Raw genomic sequence first — 20,758 nt, forward strand, 5'->3', positions numbered from 1 at the left:
AGGAGACAGCAAGCCAGTGGTTACTATGGGAACCTGGCTGCTGTGGAAAGTGGAAAGAGTTGGTGTCCAGACAGCAGTGGGAAGGCTCCAGGTAGGCTCCACAGCCCCTTCCTGCCCCTCCCATGAAGGCAGCGCTTGGCTTTCAGCTCTGGGGTCTGGGTTCCAGGCAGCAGGTGCTCAGTGACAAGGCCAGAAAGAGGGGTGATGATAGCAGGTTACTCTCGACACAGCCCCCAGACCAAGAGCCCTGGTGGAGGATGTGGCCTCAGCGATGGAACTGAGGGGCAGACAGGCCAGGCCAGAGAGCCTCTCACTCCTTCTTCCCCCAAATGGCTCCAGTCACACCAGCTCTGCTGCTGAGGGCAGTGCAGAGCTGGGGGGGGGGGGGGGCGGGGGGGAGGGCAGGACCACGGTGGGGAACAGAGAACAGAGCCGTGGTGAGTGTTCCAGACATGAACGAACACCTCCGTGTTCTCATCTGTAACGGGGGTGACTTGAGTCCCTCGCCCCCAGCTACTGTGTTGAGAAAATGAACCAAGATACAAAGCACCATGACTGACAGACTTCACTAGCTGTGTGGCATTGGGCAAGTCACTTAGCCTCTCTGAGTCCCTGTAAAATGGGATAATAACAGTACCTACCTCATAGGGATGTTGTAAGGATTATGTGAGTGAATCCACGTAAAAGGGCTTTGAACAGGGCTTTAAGGAACTATATATAGTGTTGGCTGGTCTATTTTTATACTAAATGCTCAACAGTCCCCAGGGTGTAGAGGTTCCTCTGGACCCCGCTCCTCTTTTGTTTCTCTTCCTGTCTGAGGAGAAAAGCTCCTGGTCCCCCTCATCCCTTGCTGAGCACTTTGAGGAGGAGCAGAACCAAGACACAGGACTCGCAGAGGCCTCAGACCTCCCCTACTCAAAGTTCAGGGACTAGGAGCCTGGGAGGCTGGGGTGGGAGGGAGGAAGGAGGCGGCGCTGGCCGCTAAATTTGTTCATCCTGACTGTCAGTCCCTTAATCTGATCCCCGAGGAACAACGCAGAGGCTTCACTCTGGATGACAAACGAGGAGGGGAGAGGCCTGCCCTGCCTGGACTCTGGGTGAGTAATGGCCTTGCATTAAGATATTAGGCCTGGACGAGAAGAAATGTGCTCTCGCTCCCTCTCTGCTCCAATAAGGTCGGGGAGAAGAGGGGGCTTCCTGAGAGCCAAGCCCTGGGAAGGCTGGGGGCTGCTGAGGGGGTTCAAGAGAAGATGTGGGAAGTTGTGGGGGGGGGGGCACACACAGAGAGAATAAGAGACATAGATACAGCAGAGACAGAAGAGACGGGGGGAGGGAGTCAGACAGTAATAGAGACACAGGCTCGCTGAGAGACAAGGTTGGGGGGGGGGGCTGAGAGAAGGAGAGAGGGACAGAGAGACAGATAAGGACTTGGGGGGTGGTGTGTAGAGAGGCGAGGATGCCATATGTCCCTCTTACTGGATCCTGAGCCTCTGGGCTGGGGAGCCACTGGGGGGGACATCCTACTGGCTGAGTCTGGGGGGCAGGGCCTCTGGCCACATGGAAAGCACCCTTCCCCGGGCAGCCCACTTCTTAGGGGAAAGGGGACCAGACCCCAGTGTTCCGGCCCCAAGCACCAGTGCTGCTTGAGAAGCCCCTCCCTCACCCAGCCCCAGGGCCCCCATAGCCTGAGTCCCATGATGCAGGGCCTGAGAGTTGGAGGGACCCCTGGAGGCGAAGAAGGAGCCAGGCCCAGAGCAGAACTTAGAGACGGAATGGCTCAGAGTTGAGGGGCCAAGAGCCAGATGGACCCAAGAGACCACGGGGCAGCCTGTCCCTCTGTCCCCATGTGCAGCCTCCCCCGGCGCCTTCGGAGCTGTGCTCATGTACCAGCTCAGACAGCAGACCTTGCCTGCCTGGATTCAAATCCTGCCTCTACCCTTTCTGAGGTGTGCCCCCCAGCAAGCTGTGTGACCTGGCTGTGCCTCACATGCTCCATGCCTGCAAAGTGGGGTGATTATGGCCCCTGCTGCGCGAAGCTTCTGTGAGGGATCCCTGAGTCACGCCCTGTAAGATGCGTAGAACGGACCCTGGCACTTGCTAATGGTTCATTGAACTTCACAGATTACGGTTGTTTTATTTCCCCCAGGCCCCAGCCAGGACTGTGTAAGCGAGAGGATACCTGCACCCCCTTTAATCCCTCAGCGGGGTCTCCCCAGTGGGGAGACCAGACCTGGGAAACATGGCTCACCTTGGTAAGCCATCAGCCTCTCCATGCCTCAGTTTCTTCATCTGCAAAATGGGCATGCCTTTAGGCCTAGTGAGGCTAGAGCATGTAAGCACTTAATAAAGCCTGCAGCGGTGGGGCTCAGATGGCCCAGCCCTCTGCTCTGAGGACCTCCCTGACCTGGCATGCACATCTGCATGGTCATGTACACGTGCGTGCACACGAGCTGGGGAGCAGTGAAGACGCTCCCAGAGGAGACGCTCAGAAACGATGATGAGGTAGGGGAAGCCCCCGATCCCAGGCCTAGGGGCCCCGTGTACCGGGGATTAGGGGTAGGAAGCCTAGCACCCCACTCTCTGCGCCCCCTCCTTCCAACACCACCTTCACCAGCAGCCCTGGCTTCTGGTCCCACTCAGCTTCCCAGAGCTGCACTCAGATGCTCCACTTGATTTAATGCTCTGCCAGCATCATTTTGAAATTCGTAGTAATTGTTAAACAAGGGGCCCAGCAAATTATGACGCTCGAGCTACACTTTGCTCCCTAGGGATTAAGCTCCCAGGCGGCCCTGGTCTGTGGCTTGAACAGGGAGGGTGATTCAGAAAACAAAAAGGGGCTGCCTTAGGAAAAGGGGGGGGGGGGGAGGACAAGGCGGAAAGATCATGGGAAGGGCAGAAAACGCAGGAGGTTCACCTCTCAGCCCCAGAAGAACGCCAGGCAGCGCGGCGGCGCCCTTTTGATGGGTGGGCCTGAAAGAAGGGGACTTGGGGGGGAAGGGTCAGACTCCCATCGGCTGGGGGTCTACTGGGTTGGTCACAGTCAGAGATCTTCCTTCGATTGCTCCAAGGTCTCCCCCCACCCCGAAGCCTGGGTTCGAGTCCCTTGTCCCAGATGTGCGACCCTCTGGTTTTACGCCCCCCCCCCCCCCCCCCCCCCAAGCCTCCTTGGGACCTGGTGCAGGGCTTTTCTGTCCTTCAAGCCCCGCGTCTCTCACGGAGCGCCACCAGGAGGCGCCCCGCACCTGCTCTGCCCTCCGGAGCCGGGACGCCGGGCCCATCCGTCGGGAGGAGGGGCTTCCTGAGGGCCCGGGGTCGGGAGAGAGCGCCGCTTACAGCCGGGGAGCGGCCCCCGGAACGAGCGCGTCTTCGCAGAGCCGCGCACCCTTCTTCTCTCCTGAACCCCCATCGGGTGGCGGGTGTTCCACCAGACACGTCACGGTGCTGTTCCCCCCCACCCCCACCCCCTCCGTCCGCGGTCCGCTGCTCCGTAGCTCGGGTCGCTCCTCCAGGCCCCGCCCGTGAAGTCCTGGGCCTTCCGTGGAGCACAAGGCCAAGTCCGGGCCTGGTTGGGGCCACACGTGCTGAGCCTCAGATCCCTCCCAGAAGGTTGGGTGTATTAGCTAACTGTCCCCAAACGTGTTTTGTTCAGAGCGGGCCAGCGCCTGTGTGCCAGCTTGAGGGCGGGCCTGGAATCAGTAAAATTTAACTAGCTCCTTCCCCGGGCGTTTCTAGTTACTGAGATGCCATCCAGGAGCCCTCTGCCCTCCAGGAAGAAACAAAGACCCTAAAGTATGATTTTACAAATATGTGTTGGCAGTAGATAATACTGCCCCAATTGCTTCAATTTTTGAAGCAATACAAAGTAAAAAGCCTTCCTGCCATGCTGTCCCCATGTGCCTGGTTTCCTCCCACATAACCCCAGATGGCTACTTTTATTAATTTCCTGTATAGTCTTCTAAAGAAAATAAAGATCTATGCTCTTATTTTCCCTCTTTTCTTACACAAAAGGAAGCATACTATGCACGCTGTTCTGCATTTTGTTTTCACTAAATGTATCTCAACATTCTTTCCGGAACAGTAGATCCCTTGTTCCCCTTTTCACAGCTGCATAGTATTCCACTGTGTGGCTGTTTGCAGTTGCTTTAACTCCACCCTTTCTCGATGAGTCTCTGGGTTGTTGTTGCTTTTTTTTTTTTTTTTTTTGCTCCTGTTAACAACAATGCAGTGAACATCCATGTACCTCCATCATTTCCTAAATGTGCTTTTGCACCTATCTGTAGGATAAAATGCCCTAAGTGGAGAGCCAGTTGTGGAATAAGAGTGCTTGTAATTCAGGTAGGGATGGAGCCGGTGTGTCGGGTGCCCCCCACACAGCGACAAGACTGTTTTTCAGCAGCCTCACCAACAGAGTGGACTGTCAGGTTTCTGCATTTTTGCCACAAGTCTCCTTGTGTCGGGTGCCCCCAGGAAGCCTGCCTTGACCTCCAGACTGTGGCCCTACCACCCTTTTCCCCCCCGCACTCAGGCCTTCTCCTTCACAGCACCTTAGGCGTTTGAGAAGACTTACATATTATGTCATTTTCAGTGTTTGCCTCTAGGCGCCATGCAGGCAGAGACTGTATCCCAGTTCCCAGCACAACACGGGCACCTCAGAGGTGCTGAATACCCCTTTGTTGGCTGGGACGGCCCCCTGTGAGCACCGGACCCGAGGAGGCACTTTGCCTGGGTGGCCTCAGCTGTGCCTCTGAACCACTTTACGAAGGAGGCGCAGACACTAGTCCCATTGAGCAGACCAGGAGACTGAGGCTCAGACAGGAAGTGATTTGCTCAGGAACTCAGAGCTGGCCAGTAGGGAAGCCCCTTCTCCTCAGCCCTTGTCCCTCCTTCTGAGATCCTAGCTTTACTTTTTCCCTCCTCTGGCCCATGGGAACCCCCAATTTCCAGAAGCAGTCGGACCAGGTCAGGGTAACTCCAAGCTCGGGGTCAGCCCCCTCCACACCGCCTGCAATGATGCAGAGCCATGCTGGGGGCCGGCCTGAGTCCCGGGGGGCCTCTTCTGCCTGCGGGCTCAGCCCCCCTGTTTGGTGGCTATGCCAGGGCTACAGTGACCCCCGTGACTATGCAGCCATCAGAGCCCCTTCCCTGAGGCCCCACGGCAGCGCTGGCTTTGTGCCCGACTGTCACTCTGTTCCCCAGCGGCTCTTTGCGGCGGCTGCCTGCCTCCCTGCCTCCCATTAATCATGTGTGCAGGATTTATTTTCTTCAGCAATTTATTTCAGCAAATGCAATCTGGGTGTGCCCGCAGGTGGGCAGGGTGCTCTGTTGCCGCCAGAGTCACGGAGCCCGGCTCTATTGTCAGGCTGGCAGGCGTGATTCGCCACCGCCCCCCTCCCCACCGTCAGTCAGCAGGCCTGGCTGAGCCCCGGGGTGGGACGGGAAGGCCCCCAAGGACCGGCCCACCCCTGCATCACCATGACCTCAGCGTCCCAAGCAGCCTGAAAGAGCTTGCCTCACTTTCTTTACTGGGGCTTTGCTGCCCCTACCAGGGTTAGGTGGTTAACGGGGCCAGGAGATGAGCCCCCAATATTCCCACCCTGAAACAGGCATCCAGAGGCATTTCCTGACCTGGGGAGGGAAGGGGCCCTCCCCCCCGAACCCCTCCTCCCTGGCGATGCTGGACAATTCCTATGACAGTCACAGAGCCGCCCCTGTCGCCACACCTATAACATGTGTCCTCCTTCCTGTGTTCCCTTTGGTCACTCTTGGCCTCTTTCTCTAGGCTGTCAGCAGGATGAGGCGGTCTGGAGCTGAATAGCCCTGAGGCAGAACAGGAACAGTGGTGGGGGAGTGAGGGGGGTCTGCTTTGTTATGATTTCAAGTGCTGAGTTAGTGCACCCTGGTCGTCTGTCCACTCGTAGCCTTGGAAGCAGAAAGGACCGGGGGCAGCAGTGGTATGGGCGATCTACCTGGCACTGGCCCTCACCAAGCCGTCAGCAGCCCCTACCCATGCCTCCCACCCCCGCAGCATCCTCGGGGGTGCAGGCCTCAGCACCTGGGCACCTGCTTCCTCCCTTGGTATCCGTTAGGCCCAGCGCCTGGCCTGGCTACCTCTAATGCTGCAGATAATTCCTCCTGTCGCAAAGCCATTACCCTGCAAATGGGCCGCGCTTTAGTGTGTGTGTGTGTGTGTGTGTGTGTGCGCGCACGCGCGCGTGCCCGCATGTATGCAGGAGAGGGGGCGGCTGCAGCAGGCAAAGCGCCTTGTTTATGCCTTACCGCCATAATTGTCTCAGGAGATTTATTGGCTGCACCCTCTGCAGGCCCCCTCCCTCCGCCCCCCAGCCTCTGGTCCCCTGCCCAAGCTGCTGGCCTCTTCTGGTCCCCAGGTGATGGGTCCTGGAGCTCCGTGTAGGGGGCACAGGGGGCAGGATGTGCCCAGCTGGAATGTGGTTACGGAGGGGCCCTGATGTTTGTGCACTCCCCTTCTACTCCATGCCTGGTAGCTGGACTCAGACAAGGGACAGTGGCTGAGGCCCCCTGACATGGCCTTCCAGATCTCAGGGGCCCTGGGGGTGCAAGATGGGTGCTGGAAGGACTTTGGTGTCAGGCATCCGGGCCTTGATTTCTCCTATGCCTCCTCGCTCCCACTCCTCCTGGCCCCTCGTCTCTGCCGGCTACTTTGTCCATCATTGCAGATCTCGCCCACCCCCAGATGTCATCACAACTGCTCCACCTTGTCCCCTCCTGCCCCTCTGGGGCACAGCCAGGCCTCCTGAGGAGGGGGCCAAGCCCTCCATCCTTTCAAGAAGAGCCTTCCACCTTTGTGTTGCGCCCTGGGCAAGTCCCGGCAGGTTGACACAGTCAGAAGGCACCTGTGGACTCAGGAGGAGGCAGGGCTGGGCAGTGGTCAAGGGTGTGGCCTTCAACAACAAGCAGGACTGCTTTTAGTCTCTGCTCTTCCAGTTTCTATTGGTGTGGTCTTGGGCACACCACTCAGCTCCTCTGAGCCTCAGTGGCCTTATCTGTAAAATGGGCCTGATAACACTTACCTCAAACAGTCATTATAAAGTCATTGTAACACATCGAACCACAGGAAATTGCCCTATATTCAACCAATTTTTGGCATTAATATTTATTGGATGAAACACTGCAGGAACAAACTTTGTATCATTGATAAGTTTCCTCCTTGTGCCCACACGGTTCTTGTTACATTCTTCATGTTTTACATTTGGCTCAATGCTACCTGCTGGTTTTAAAGAATTCAAGCGAGGCAAGGAAGCACAAAGAAGAAAGCAAAAAGCAAAACAAAATAAAAATAAATCTCCCTATCAGAAATAGCTGTAATTAATGAATAACCACCATTTCCAGTAATCTCTTTTTGCATTGATGCGGATAAGACGTTTAGAGAGATAAATTGATAGAAGTATTGCTATAAAGGGACCTGATTGAATATTTTAAATGTAATGTATTAAATCTAATTTCGGTTTATCTTAACAAAAGAAAATAAACGGAAGTAACACTGAAGGAAACCACATGACTCCAGTAAATATCTCTTCATCAGAAAGACCGTGTTTTCTAAAAAGATCATCTCATGGTAACAAAAAGATTTGAAAGCAACAAGAAAAATTATTGATTAGGGATAATCGATCATGTAGGAGAAGAAGAAATGTGAATATTACAGTCGAAATCGAGGGCATTAAATTAGCAAGTTTCAAAGAAACACAACTGACAGCAAAATAGAGAAAAGGGAAGGAAAACGTATGGAGAGAGACCACAGGGAAGAAAGACAATAGACACAGAAGAGAGGAGGCAGGCAGAACCCTGGAAAGGGTTTGCATTCTTTTCCCCACAAGGCTGAGCAGTGTATGCAAAATTTTGCACCTTTTCAACTTAAAAGAGTTTTGCCTAGACACCCTCCTTCTCTAAAGGTTTCCATCATGTTTAAATGGTAAAAAAAAAAAAAAAAAGACAATTTCTGGCATGTTATAAATATTGACTCCCCCCCCTTTTTTTTTAGAGAGAGGGAGAGCAGAGTGGGGAAGAGAGGCAGAGGGAGAGAGAGAGAGAGAGGGAGAGGGGAGGAGAGAGAGAGAGAGAGAGAGAGAGAGAGAGAGAGAATCTCAAGCAGGCTGCATGCTGGGTGGGGCTCAATCCCATGATCCTGGGATCATGACCTGAGCCAAAATCAAGAGTCAGAAGCTCAGCTGACTGAGCCACCCAGGCTTTTAGATAAAACTGTTACAGGTCTTGGGGAGCCTGGGTGGCTCAGTCGGTTGAGCCTCCGACTTCGGCTCAGGTCATGATCTCACCGCTTGTGAGTTCGAGCCCCGCGTCGGGCCCTGTGCTGACAGCTCGGAACTTGGAGCCTGCTTCGGATTCTGTGTCCCTCTCTCTCTGCCCCTCCCCTGCTCATGCTCTGTCTCTCTCTTTCTCTCAAGAATAAATAAAACATTCTTTTTAAAAAATGCAAAAACTGTTACAGGTCTTTTCTGAATGGACCTGACCATTTCGAAGAACGGAATGGCAATTTCACACGGTGCAACCGGGGAGGTGAACCGCCCAGCCCAGAGCCGGCCTGCAGCGGCACTCACCCCAGCAGCTGTCGTAGCGGAGCTCGAGCCTGCGTCCTCTATAAACCCAGGTGACCTCGCGCTTCTTCGTTTCTGTTTTCCTGGAAATTTTTACAAAATTCCTTTGAACTCTCCAGCTTCTCTCACTAAATGAAAATAAGTTGGGGTCTCTGATTAAAACAGAAAGGCGGATTCTAACCGCCCCCCCGCCCCCCAAGGATGCCAGTGACCAAGGTAGAGGGGTGGCCCCACAGGAGAAGGGAGGACCGGCCTGGGAGGAGGGGAGTGGTCAAGCCCTTCAGAAGAGGCTGACGGGAAAGGGTGGTGAGAAGGGGTGGAGCCCGAGGAGATTGTGGGGTGTGTACAAAATGCTGCGTTCTGAAAGGGGGGTGTGGGAGTGGATTGGATGCACCCACGCTCTGTGGCTCCTGCCCAGAATATTGGGTGAAAAGCGAGGTGGGAGGCCAGGGGTCTCGCCAACCTCAGAGAGCCCCACGTGCAGGTTCTAGGACATTCCCACTCTCAGAGACCCATTCAGCCTGCGGGGGGGGGACAGCCCCTGCCTCAGCAACCCCCACCCCAGGCAGCAGCCTTGCCTCTCGCTCTTAAAGTCAAGTTCAGGGGCGCCTGGGTGGCGCAGTCGGTTAAGCGTCCGACTTCAGCCAGGTCATGATCTCGCGGTCCGTGGGTTCGAGCCCCGCGTCAGGCTCTGGGCTGATGGCTCAGAGCCTGGAGCCTGTTTCCGATTCTGTGTCTCCCTCTCTCTCTGCCCCTCCCCCGTTCATGCTCTGTCTCTCTCTGTCCCAAAAATAAATAAAAGTTGAAAAAAAAATTAAAAAAAAAAAAAAAGTCAAGTTCAGCCCAGAGGGAGGGGGAAGGTCACAGCAGCAAGTAGAGCTGACAAGCTGAAGGAACCCGGCAATCCATGAGGAAGGCCCCACAGGGCCAGGGAGCCCCCTACACAGACACCCTCTGAGCGAAAGGCCACACACAGCCTGGGGAGCCCCACCCCCCCACCACGGCCCTGTATCTCATTCTCTCTTGTCCTCTGGGCTCCCACATCTCCCATGCTGCCCTGCGGGATCAGGCCCTCTCTGCCCTCGCTGTGTCCATGCAGGGAAATAGCATCCTATCAATTCCGGCACATTCATCAAGTGCTGATCTAGAGCAATGACGATAACTCCCGCCAGCCCTTTGCAGGAAGCCTGACAGGTGTTCTTTAATTCTCCCAGAGAGATGGCTGTTATCATCCTATTTCACAGATTGAGAACTTGAGGTTGAGAGAGGATGATGAGTGTTAGTTTCCTGGAGCTGCCGTCACTGGCTTCAAACAACAGAAATTTGTTCTCTCACAGTCCTGGAGGCTAGACGTCCAAAATCAAGGTGCCGGCAGGAGGCACCTGGGTGGCTCGGTTGGTTAAGCATCTGACTCTTGGCTTCGACTCAGGTCACGATCTCATGGTTGTGGGATGGAGCCATGTGTTGAGCTCCGGGCACCACGCTGGGCTTGGAGCCTGCTTGAGATTCTCTCTCCCCCTCTCTCTCTGCCCCTCCCCTGCTCATGCTTGTTCTCTTCAGAATCTGCATCAGAATCTGGCTTGTGGCCACTTTTGTGCCTAGCAGGCCACTTTGGATCATGGCTGTGGGTCCCGCTAGTCTGTCCAGAGACACTGCCCCCGAAGGTGGCCTGCTCGGCTGTTAGCTGAATCTGCTTCCTGCCCTTTTGCCCATTCCCCCCCGCAGGGGCCAGGAGATCAGGAGGGTTTGGGGTGGAGGGAGGGGTGAGCACATCATGGCAGAAGGGGCCTGAGGAGGGATGAAGAGGAAGGTCATCCCCAGAGGACAAGTATAGAGACCTCTAGGTCTAGCGACAAGTGTCTGGGTCTCTCCTTCCCGTTTCCAGAGGCCCAGGATCCCCCCACCATCCTCGGAACACAAAAGCAGCCTCTGTGCCGGTGGGAAAGCTACAGGGCTGGAGCTTCCTCACATGGACCTGCTGGACTTTTCCAGAAATATCAACAAAGGTCCAAGTTTCTTTCCATCCCTCTTTTGAAGCAGGAGCTTGGGGCTGAAGCGTTGCCTGCACCTGTGGGAGGGGTCGAGGTGGGCGGCTGTGACCACGGGGGGGGGGGTGTGGGTGGAGAAACCGGGGGCTGTGGATGCCACTAAAAGTCGCCTCCAGGCCTTCCTTCACCCTAGACAGTCATCCTGCCCCTCCCACTCCCCAAAACAGGGCAGCAAAGAGGAAGGGATGCGGGAAGAGCAGAAGGCGGAAGTCCCCAGCTCTGCCGGGTCCCAAGATCACCAACCGTGAGAGATGCTCGTGCCATCCAGCCCCCAGAAGATGTCACTTGTCTCTCCCAGCTACGCTCCAGGGAGAAGGACAGCACTGCACAGACTGGACATAGGTGTGCAAGGAGGGGGCCCCAGCCCCTGCACAGTTGGAGCTGACGGGGGAACAGGAGACGCCAGGACTGCTTGGGACGGGCTGAGGTTCATGTGCAGGAGGCAGGTGATTTGACGCTGGAGCCTGAAGAGGGGCCAGTACTGACCATCCATTTCTTCAGTTGTTTAACAAACACAGTGTGTCAGGCTCTGTTCTAGGTGCTGGGGACACCACAGGGACGAGGCGCAAAGCCCTGCTCCCCTGCGGCAGACAGACGACAAATAACCAAGCTCACAATTGCAGAGGGCTCTAACCAGATTGTTGGGGAATCTCGACTGGCTGGGAAATAGACGTGAAATTGTTTCATTCTTCCAGGCACTGCCCTGGGCAGAGGCTCCTTTCCGGCTGGAAGCGGCAGCTCCTGGCCAACACCCGGCCAGATTCTGAGCCTTCTCCACCTGCCAGGTTAGAATCTTCTCTTTCTGGGCATTGCCCGGTGAAACCCCAGTTTCTCGCTTGATACAAACCTCTTCTCTCCTCCCTGTGCTCAGGTGGACCTTCAGAAGCTCTATGCCGATGAGCTGGTGGGTGGAGGGCTCCCCTGGCCCTCAGTTCTCCACTGTTGCGTAGGGAGAAAGAGAAACAGGAATCTGCTCCCAACGTTCCTGGGCCAGGGAGCCCCAGAACCACGACTCCTTTTCTGTGAACAGTACCAGAGGTCCAACTTGCTCACCAACGGAGTGTTCACTTGGGGCACTCCCCGTGCTCAGCAAGGCCCCACACTTGGTTTAACATGCTGCTGCCATGGTCTCGAAATTCTTAACAATTGTGGAACAAGGGGCCCTGCATTTGCATTTTTCACCCAGACTGTTACAACGTACATAGCCGGTCCTGCCTGCCAGACATGCGTGTTACAGCTGCGTCCAGCTGGCCACATCACTCCACACTGCGCTCCGCCCCCAACGCTGCAACAGTCCCCAAAAGCCTGAAGCCGCAGACTCATCCACTCTCCAGGCCGGCTCTCCGGGCTGTGGGCACACGTGAGATTGCCCTCTGTACGTGAGGGACCAGGAACCTCAGGGTGCGGGTATCAGCCTCTCCTCACTAGGCAGCCCCCACCCCACCATCCTCAGGAGCCCCCCGGGCCGGACGGCGGGTCCCCTGGCTAAGCTGAACTCCAATGGGACACTGAAATGCCAGCCTCTCCCTCCTGCCGGCTCCCTTGATTCCTGAACAAGGGATTCCTTCATCCTTCCGGGGTCCCTGCCCTTCCTTCCAGCTCTGCTGCAGACGTGAGGGAAGATGCTCTCTCCCTCAAATCTGTGCAGTCCCCAAGGCTCTCCCCCACCGGCCCCCACCTCTTCTCCTCTGCACGTGGGGGAGGGCCTTTGGGGAGGATGTGGGTCTGACAGGGCCCGGCCCTGAGCCCTGCAGTGACAAGGAGGTCGGGGAGGGTCTGCCACTCGACTAGCCTGTGGGAGACCCAGCCCCTTGGGACAGGCAAGTCCCCACCAGACAGCTGGCAACAGAGCAGCGACTGCTCTGAAGAAGGTGCCAGAGGGGATGTGGCAGAGAAGAGGACACGCTGTCGGGATGGTGGCCATTCCAGTGGAAGAGGCGGAGGACGACCAGGAGGACCAGTCACCAGTAATAAAAAAGTTGCACGAAACGTGGATTTCGACCTGGTTCTCAAGAGGCGACCTGAGGAAATGGATGAAACTGACCAGACTTGGGGTATATGTGGAGGGGAGGAGAGGAGAGGGGAGGGGAGGGCAGAGGAGGGGAGGGGAGAGGAGGGGAGGGGAGGAGAGGGGAGGAGAGGGGAGGGGGGAGGGCAAGGAAAGAGAGAAGAGGAGAGGAGAGGAGAGGGCCCTGGCTGGGGGGGCGGGGGGGAGGGGTGCAGGGAAGTGGCAGAGGGAGGCGGGGTTGAGTGAATCACCATCTGTGCTGTAAGGCCCCTAATTTTCTCTGTCAGTGGCGTTGGGGCAGGAGAGGCAGTAAACAAACCAGCAGCTTCTGGTCTTTTTGGGCCTCCCACCGGTCCTTGAAGACCAGCAGAGGCAGAAGGGGGGGCGGGGGCGGGGGTGGGGTGAGGTGGCTCAAAGGCTCCGGCCTGGCCCGCCTGGCTTTGGCAGGATCCAAGTGGCTGAGGGACCAAGGTGCCAAATGCCAACAGAGCGTGCCCCTCCTTGTGGCATTCTCCAGTGAGAGCGGCCACAGGGGGCTCCGTCTTGGGGGGAGCTCGCTCCAGGCCTTAATCTCTCCAGCTTGGACGCCGGCTCCGAGGGCGGTGTTGGCCTCTCCGCCCAGGGGCCTGTGAGGCTTTCCAACCACCTTCTCTGTTTTCTGGGTCCCCTACCTTGGCGGCTCTTTCTTGGAACCACAGATCATTTGCTTTGGACACTTTCTTCAAGTATAGGCTGTGTTGAGAGTTAACACCCTCTCTGCCAAGAATTTGGAGATGGTGGATAAGAAAATAGATAGCCCCAGGGTTTGTGGGTGGCTTAGTCACTTGAGCGTCTGACTTCGGCTCAGGTCATGATCTCAAGGTTTGTGGATTCCAGCCCCGCGTCGGGCTCTGTGCTGACAGCTCGGAGCCTGGAGCCTGCTTCAGATTCTGTGTCCCCCTCTCTCTCTGCCCCTCCCCTGCTTGAGCTCCCTCTCTCCCTCTCCCTCTCTCTCTCTCAAAAGTAAATAAACATTTTTTTAAAGTTAAAAAAAAAAGAAGATAGGTATCCCCTATCTAGACGAACACCCTCTTGAGATGGATAGATAGTCTGATGAATACAAGTAATTTCCAACTTTGTAATATTCACTCACAATAACCCATACTCAGACACTATTTCATGGCATTCCTGAACCAGAGGGATTGTCTTCATGAGGTGCGGTGGTAACGGGGAGGGGAAGGGGGCATACACAGTGGTGTGCTGGGTAATGTTGACCTGGCTCTTGCGGGGCGGAAGGCAGGGAGGCTCTGATTTGTACTGGGTGCTGGTTTCCGTGGTGTAAATCCTCCCGCAGTGGCTGGTTTCAAGCTACCAATATGATGTCACCCAGTGCAGACTTGGGAAGAGACGTCTATGTTCAGCCCTCCAGAGCCAACATGAGCAACTCCAGCACAACACTGGGTGGGTGGCAACCTCCAGTGGGGCTCCAGCAGATGGAAACCTCTTTGTGGCCAGCGCCCAAGGATGGGGGGAGTGGAGAATCAAAATGATGGGACATCTCGGTGATCAAGGAGGAAGAGAGTTTCAGAGAGGAAAAAGAGGCCACGCACATTCTCTGCTGGCCAGCGGCATAGGAGGAGGAAGTTGGAGAAGCTGCTGGAACTGGCTGCCCCCCTTCCCTGCATCTCACCCATCACCCCCGGGGACCCCTGGCTCAAGGTTCTCTCTGCAAGTCTGGGGCTCTGTCTTACGAAGCAAGGCAGGTTCCGATCGGAGGCTCGTTCACCTGCGCAGGAGAAAGGGCTGGAGAAGACACGACACTGTTACAGGGGCAACGTCATGGCAGAATCTGGTCTGGGAAGGCACCAGGCCTGCCAAAGTCACCCTGGGTCACCGGCATGAATTGGGGTGCCAAGATCCTTTTTCTGGGCCCCAGGACATTCTGTGGGGGCAGAAGGGCACCTCCTCTCTGCCCCAGGTGGGAGCTTGGTCCCAGGAGAGCTGCTCGTTTGTGGCCCTTCCCGTGAGACTCCAGAAGATTCCCTCCGGCCAGATCAGGGTCATAGCAACTGAGAACAATGCTGGACAGGCCGAGCGAGCACTGCGTAGGGGCAGGGGGTCTGGGAGAGCGTCAGAAGCTGCTGGGGCCGGTCCTACCCAAACTGGGCCACTGGTGGGGCCTTTCATGTCTGCCTTCCTCTCGGGGCCTGCCTTTGCCTCTTCCCACCCCACCACCCCCAGTGCGGCAATTACGGCGCTAATTAGGGCGCTTTGATCATCTTTAGAAATGGCTACATCGGGGAGAGACGCTGCCAAGCAATTAGGGGCACAGGGGCTGGGAGCTCGGGCACCTCCTCAGGGGGTGGGGCTGCCGAGGACCCTCACACACCCCCTGCCCTCCTCCCTCCAGGAGTGTGTGCCCCCAGCACAGTCCTAAACTCCTCAGGGAATAGAGGCAGATGGGACTACCCCCCGCCATCAGAGCCTCGGAGACAGGGCCAGCCCCTGCCCACCAGCCCCCCTCTGCCTGGCCCCCAGCCCAACTGTCAGCTCTTCTGGCCTGTCCAGGCCCCTTTGATGGAGCCGCAGAAACAAGGGTTCCTTTGACAGAAGGGGGGCCTCAGAGCTGGGACCGTGGGACTTCAAAGGTGAGGGTCGAGCCCCCATCCCGATCCCTCCCCCAGCCCTGGCCCCCCTCCCGAGTACCCCCCCAGCCTGTCCTCTATATAGCCCCCCAAGCCCCAGTCCCCTGTGGGCTCCCGGGAGTTAAGGGCCAGGTGAGGGACCGACTGAGGGAAGCGGGTGATTTTGATGTACGAGAACAGAGTCGGATGATTTGAGGGACACGAATTCAGGGCCCAGGGACAGAAAGGCAGTGGGAGGCAGACACCCAAGGATAAGCACCTGGAGGGCAGACTCCGAGGGGGAAAGAGGACGGGGTCGCTCGCCCTGGCTGTTGGTCACCATGCTGCTGCCTGTGTTTCTGCTGCTGCTGCTGCCCTTCCCAGACCTACCGTCTGTCGCTGGGCACCCACTGTACATGCGCCTGCCCCCCAGCACCCTGCAAGGTGAGCCCGGGCTGCTCTGAGGGGGCGGCAGAGGTGGGAGGAGCTCAGAGGAAGTGGGGTGGGGCTGGCGAGCATGACCTTGCCACCCCCACTCATTGAGGCCTTTGGCCCCCTCTGCCCACCCTGCAGGGAGAAGGGGCCAGAAACGGAGGCACGGGTGGGAGAGGGAGGGGGAGGACCAGGGTGCACAGGGAAGGGGACCTGGCAGCCACTGCCAAGGGGTATGCTTTGGGGAAGGTTCCGGGTCTAGCAGGAGGAAGGGGTCCAGGCGGGCAGCTCCTTGGCTATCTGGGCCCAAAGGTAGGCAACTCGGTGACAGTTATTTTGTCCGTAAGCCTGAGTTTTGTGATGTCTCTACCTCTGAGGTGCTGTTTTTCCTTCAAGATGTTTAAGGCAAGTCCCTCTTTAAAGATTCCAGCCCAGCTCAGGTCAAATGGGTTGAGAATCTGGGACCATCTGCTCCGAGCGCTGGGCCCTCAGGCCCCTGGGGCTCTCTCTCCTCCCCATTCTGCCCGGTGCTCCTGGAGACTGACCTGCTTCCCCCTGTCTCCCAAGGCAGGCTCAGGGCTGGAGCCTGAGGTCCTTCCCCAGCCATGCATGATTGTACCCTCTGTCCCAGCAGCTCTGTCAGCCCAGGGGACGAAAGCGCTGCAGGCTGCCCAGAGGAGCGCCCAGTGGGCAGTAAATCGAGTGGCAATGGAGATCCAGCACAGACTCCACGAGTGCAGAGGCTGTGCCAACCACACGGTCCCGTGCCCGGGTGAGCTCTCACTGACTACCTGCGTCCGTTCTCCTGTCCACCCCATCCCTTCCCTCCAGACTTGACTCCCTCTCGGAGACGGAAACTAGGTGGGGCTACAACGGAGATGATGCTTAAGAAGGTCTCTCCAAGAGGCAAGAGCATGCCAGGCATGGGGCACAGCGCGTGCCAAGGCAGGAGGGCAGGGACAGTGAGAAGTTTATGGCCGCTGAAAGGACCCTGACTGCTGGGGGGGGGGGGGGGGGGAGTAACAGAAGGGAAGCGGCAGGGCAGGGAGAGGGCCCAGGCTCTGCCGGGGGTGCGGGAAGGTGGGAGGGTAGCAGTGAGGCTCAAAGGTCTGTGTCTCAGCAGGACCTGGGCGTCCTAGGCCACAAGCGCAGGATCCAGCCACCCCAGGTAAGGCTGAAAGGGCTCGAGGGGGTTAGGGCTGAGGGCAGGGCGAACCCTGGAGGAGCCTCAAGGGTCAGGGCGGCAAGGACTTGTCCCTTGTGACTCCGATGCCACCTTTCTAGGGCCGTGTGGCGAGCGGCGCCCGAGCACTGTCAACGTGACGCGTGCCCACGGCCGCATTGTCGGAGGTAGCGCTGCGCCCCCGGGGGCCTGGCCCTGGCTGGTGAGGCTGCAAGTCGGAGGGCAGCCTCTGTGCGGCGGCGTCCTGGTGGCGGCGTCCTGGGTACTCACCGCGGCGCACTGCTTCGCGGGGTACGTTGGGCCCCAGGCCCCTGACCAGCCCAGATCCCTAACGCTTGGTCCAATGCTTCCTTCCGGGGTCGTCGGGCGGGCGACACGTGCGAGGGCCGGTCTCTGCTGCCCCCTGGCGGCGGCCACCGCCCTGCCCAGCTCTGGGGCCTCGAGGCGCCCACGCCGCCCAGCCAGGGAGCCGCTATCAGGGGACCACCCGCCCGGCTCGGGGGGCCTCCTGGGGACCGCCGCCTCGCCCTGGCCCACCCTCCCTGCCCCGCGAGTAACAGCGGAGAAAGAGCCCGGCGTGCGGGCTTGCTGGGTGGGTGGTGCCTGTGGGCGGAGGGCAGGGTCTCCAAGGGACCCGCTGCACCCTTGTCCTGCGTATCACCCGCCGCTCTCCCCGCAGCGCCCAGAACGAGCTTCTGTGGACGGTGACGCTGGCCGAGGGCCCCCGGGGGGAGCAAGCGGAGGAGGTGCCGGTGAACCGCATCTTGCCCCACCCCAAGGTGAGAGGACAGTTCCCAGGCTCTCGGAGTCGGGAACAGCACCCCCACCCCACGCTTCATTGATATTGCGCCGCCACCCCCTCCGCAGTTTGACCCGCGGACCTTCCACAACGACCTGGCCCTCGTGCAGCTGTGGACGCCGGTGAGCTGGGCAGGGGCCGTGCGCCCTGTGTGCCTGCCCCAGGGGCCCCGGGAGCCCCCAGCCGGCACGGCTTGCGCCATCGCGGGCTGGGGGGCCCTCTTCGAAGGTATGGGGCAGGCCCGGGCCTGGGTGAGGCGCGAGTGTGAGTGGGAAGAATGGGGTGCTGGGGTGATGGAGTTTGGGAAGGCCGGGGGTGTCGCGAATCTGACTTCCTTGCTTCGCAAAATGCTGCCTGGTCTTGCAGGGGGGTAGGAATCAAGGAGGGCAGGGCGGGGGAGGGGGGCCCCCCCGGAAGCGACACTCCCGCCCTGAAGGCCTGAGCCCCCTCCACCGTTTCCCTGTAGACGGGCCTGAGGCTGAGGCGGTCAGGGAGGCCCGAGTGCCCCTGCTCAGTGCTGACACCTGCAAAAGGGCCTTGGGGCCCGAGCTGCACCCCAGCAGCATGCTCTGTGCCGGCTACCTGGCCGGGGGCATCGACTCATGCCAGGTATGAGCCCTGATTGACTGGAGGGTGCCGGAGGGTCCTGGTTCCCCAGGGAAAGAACAGCCTCTTTCCTTCCACAGTCAGGCTGTCATTCAACTTGTCTGAGCCTCTATGTTCTCATTGCTAAAATGGGTACAAGAAGTAACCCCAGGAGAATTCAAAGCTGCCTGCCAAGTGTAAAGCTGGCATAGGAGGGGGCAGGTCAATGTAGTACCCTCTCTTTTGACTCGGGTCCCGCAGGGTGACTCCGGAGGCCCCCTGACATGTTCTGAGCCTGGCCCCCGCCCCAAGGAGGTCCTGTACGGGGTCACCTCCTGGGGGGACGGATGCGGAGAGCCAGGGAAGCCCGGAGTCTACACTCGAGTGGCCGTGTTCAAGGACTGGCTCCAGGAGCAGATGAGCGGTGAGCGCCCCATTCCTATTCCCCCCTCCCCGAAGTGTCCCGCTAACAGCCCTGGAACAAGCCCATCTTCACCCCGCCCGCCCCCAGCCCCTTAGGGCGTCAAGAAAGCCGGTCTCCCTTCAGGGGAGGGCTGCGGACGCTAGGCCCCAAAGCCAGGGCTGAGATGGTCCCCGTCGACCCCTGTAGCAATCCCCTCCAGCCGGGAACCCAGCTGCCGGGAGCTTCTGGCCTGGGACCCGCCCGCGGAGCCGCAGGCAGACGCCGCCCCGCCGTGCGCCTTCTACTCCCGCCTGTGCTCCGGGCCCGCGGTCGCCTGTGCGCGTCTGGCGCAACAGCAGTGCCTGCAGCGCCGGAGGCGATGCGGTCAGTCCAGTTCCCAGGGCTGGGCCGGGAGGGCAGGGGACCTGGCCCACGTCTGACCTCCGCCCGGACGCTTGTCCTGCCCGCAGAGCTGCGCTCGCTGGCGCACACCCTCCTGGGCCTGCTGCGGGGCGCTCAGGACCTGCTCGGCCCGAGCCCAGGGATGCGGCGTCTGGCCCCAGCCCTGGCTCGCTCCGCTCTGTCGCTCCTAGAGCCTCCCAGGCACCCTGCCCGCGAGCAGCGGCTACACCCAGGTACCCCGTGCCTTCATATTCCAGTCCCCGCACGCCGACTCCGCGCGGCGGAGGCGATCCCCTAACCCCGCGTCTCCCCAGGATCGCGGGCTGCAGGCGCGCGGTTCCCGAAGCGGAGACCAGAGCAGCGCAAGGAAGGGAACGGTAAGGGCGCCCCCTGCCGGCCTTTGCAGGGAGAGTAGCAGGCCAAGGGCGGCCAATCCCCTGCGGGGATTCTCCCAAGGTCTGCTCTGGGAAGCGGTTACCCATCCATGGGGCAACCAGCAGACTAGCTCTCCCCACCCGACCCCTCCCCCTGCAGCAGGGAGGATGACTCTTTGGGGGCACTTGTGGCTTTGGGCCGCCCTCAGGGTCAGCAGAGACCATTTGCTGAACCTCAGTTTCCCCGTGTGTAGCATGAGAAGAAATCTGCCCACTGGGAGGCCATTCTGGGGTCCTGGTGGGAATCCCTCTCCCAGCTCCTTGCTGGTGTCAGTTTTCTGTTATTCCCGGGACCTCTCCCCTTCCTTCAGGCTGCCCTGGGTTGGAGACGCTGCAACAGAAGTTGGCCACCCTTCAAGGCACCCATGCCTGGATCCTACAGGTCCCATCAGAGCACTTGGCCATGGACTTCCATGAGGTAGGTCCTCAGGCTTCCCACATTCGCTCACAGTGGCCTCAGAAGGCTGACCTGGGTCAGCCCTAGTAGGTAGGGGGGACAGAAAGGGCACCCTCCACAGCAAGAGGGAGGACCTGCCAGCAGCTTGCAGTGGAGGCAGGGGTGTCTTGGGAGAAAAGGGTGGGGAGGGCAGCTGTGTGTAAGCTGGGTGCTAGGTGGGGTGGATGGGAACTTGTGAGGGAAAGGTGTGAGTGGAAGGGTGCGTGGGGGTGTCCAAGTGAGCAGAAGTGTGCAGGATCGGGGGCTATGGAGGGGAGTGGATCTGGGTGAGAGTTTCGGGGGGCCACAAGGGGGGAGACCCAGTGAGGTTGTGAGCCCCGATTCTCCTTCTGCAGGTCCTGGCAGATCTGGGCTCCAAGACACTGACCGGCCTCTTCCGAGCCTGGGTGCGGGCAGGCTTGGGGGGCCAGCATGTGGTCTTTGGTGGCCTGGTGGGCCTGGAGCCAGCCACGATGGCCCGCAGCCTTCCCCGGTTGCTGGTGCAGGCCCTGCAGGCCTTCCGCTTGGCCACCCTGGCAGAGGCAGAGGGACCCCAGATGGGTGCAAGGTAGAGTGGAGGGCACCACCCACCGAGCCCTCAGATTCCTTCGGCCCGGGGGCCATGAACCACATCTGGACCCCTAACCCCCGGTCAGGACCTACTGCTCCCAGGGGCTCCTATGATGACAAACTGTCACAGCCACAGTTGGCTGGGTGTGGGGGCGGGGGACCTGGGTCCGTGTGTCTTCCCAGATGTGCCATCGGAAAATCACAGCTGCTTCAATAAACATTATTTATGACCTACACAGATGACTCTGGAGCTTTCTTGGGAACTGG

General features: G+C 58.8%; 1 protein-coding gene and 1 long non-coding RNA gene across 2 annotated transcripts; both read left to right on the plus strand.

The window, feature by feature from the left end:
* Positions 1 to 631: 631 nt before the first annotated feature.
* LOC122481912 lies at positions 632 to 8,652 on the plus strand. Its single transcript, XR_006296954.1, has 3 exons — positions 632 to 1,097; positions 2,147 to 2,502; positions 8,483 to 8,652. It is a non-coding gene; the product is annotated as an uncharacterized LOC122481912 (long non-coding RNA).
* A 4,983-nt stretch (positions 8,653 to 13,635) lies between these two features.
* Positions 13,636 to 20,727, plus strand: PRSS56 (serine protease 56). The gene is made up of 13 exons (XM_043578172.1): positions 13,636 to 15,691; positions 16,314 to 16,451; positions 16,803 to 16,847; positions 16,964 to 17,153; positions 17,542 to 17,641; positions 17,730 to 17,889; positions 18,128 to 18,270; positions 18,508 to 18,670; positions 18,857 to 19,033; positions 19,120 to 19,284; positions 19,366 to 19,428; positions 19,797 to 19,903; positions 20,278 to 20,727. Exons 1-13 carry the CDS (start codon positions 15,589 to 15,591, stop codon positions 20,491 to 20,493), a joined length of 1,770 nt encoding a protein of 589 aa, XP_043434107.1. The 5' UTR covers positions 13,636 to 15,588; the 3' UTR covers positions 20,494 to 20,727.
* The last annotated feature ends 31 nt before the right edge of the window (positions 20,728 to 20,758 follow it).

This window comes from Prionailurus bengalensis, chromosome C1 (assembly GCF_016509475.1).
Source record: "Prionailurus bengalensis isolate Pbe53 chromosome C1, Fcat_Pben_1.1_paternal_pri, whole genome shotgun sequence".
Taxonomy (NCBI): domain Eukaryota; kingdom Metazoa; phylum Chordata; class Mammalia; order Carnivora; family Felidae; genus Prionailurus; species Prionailurus bengalensis.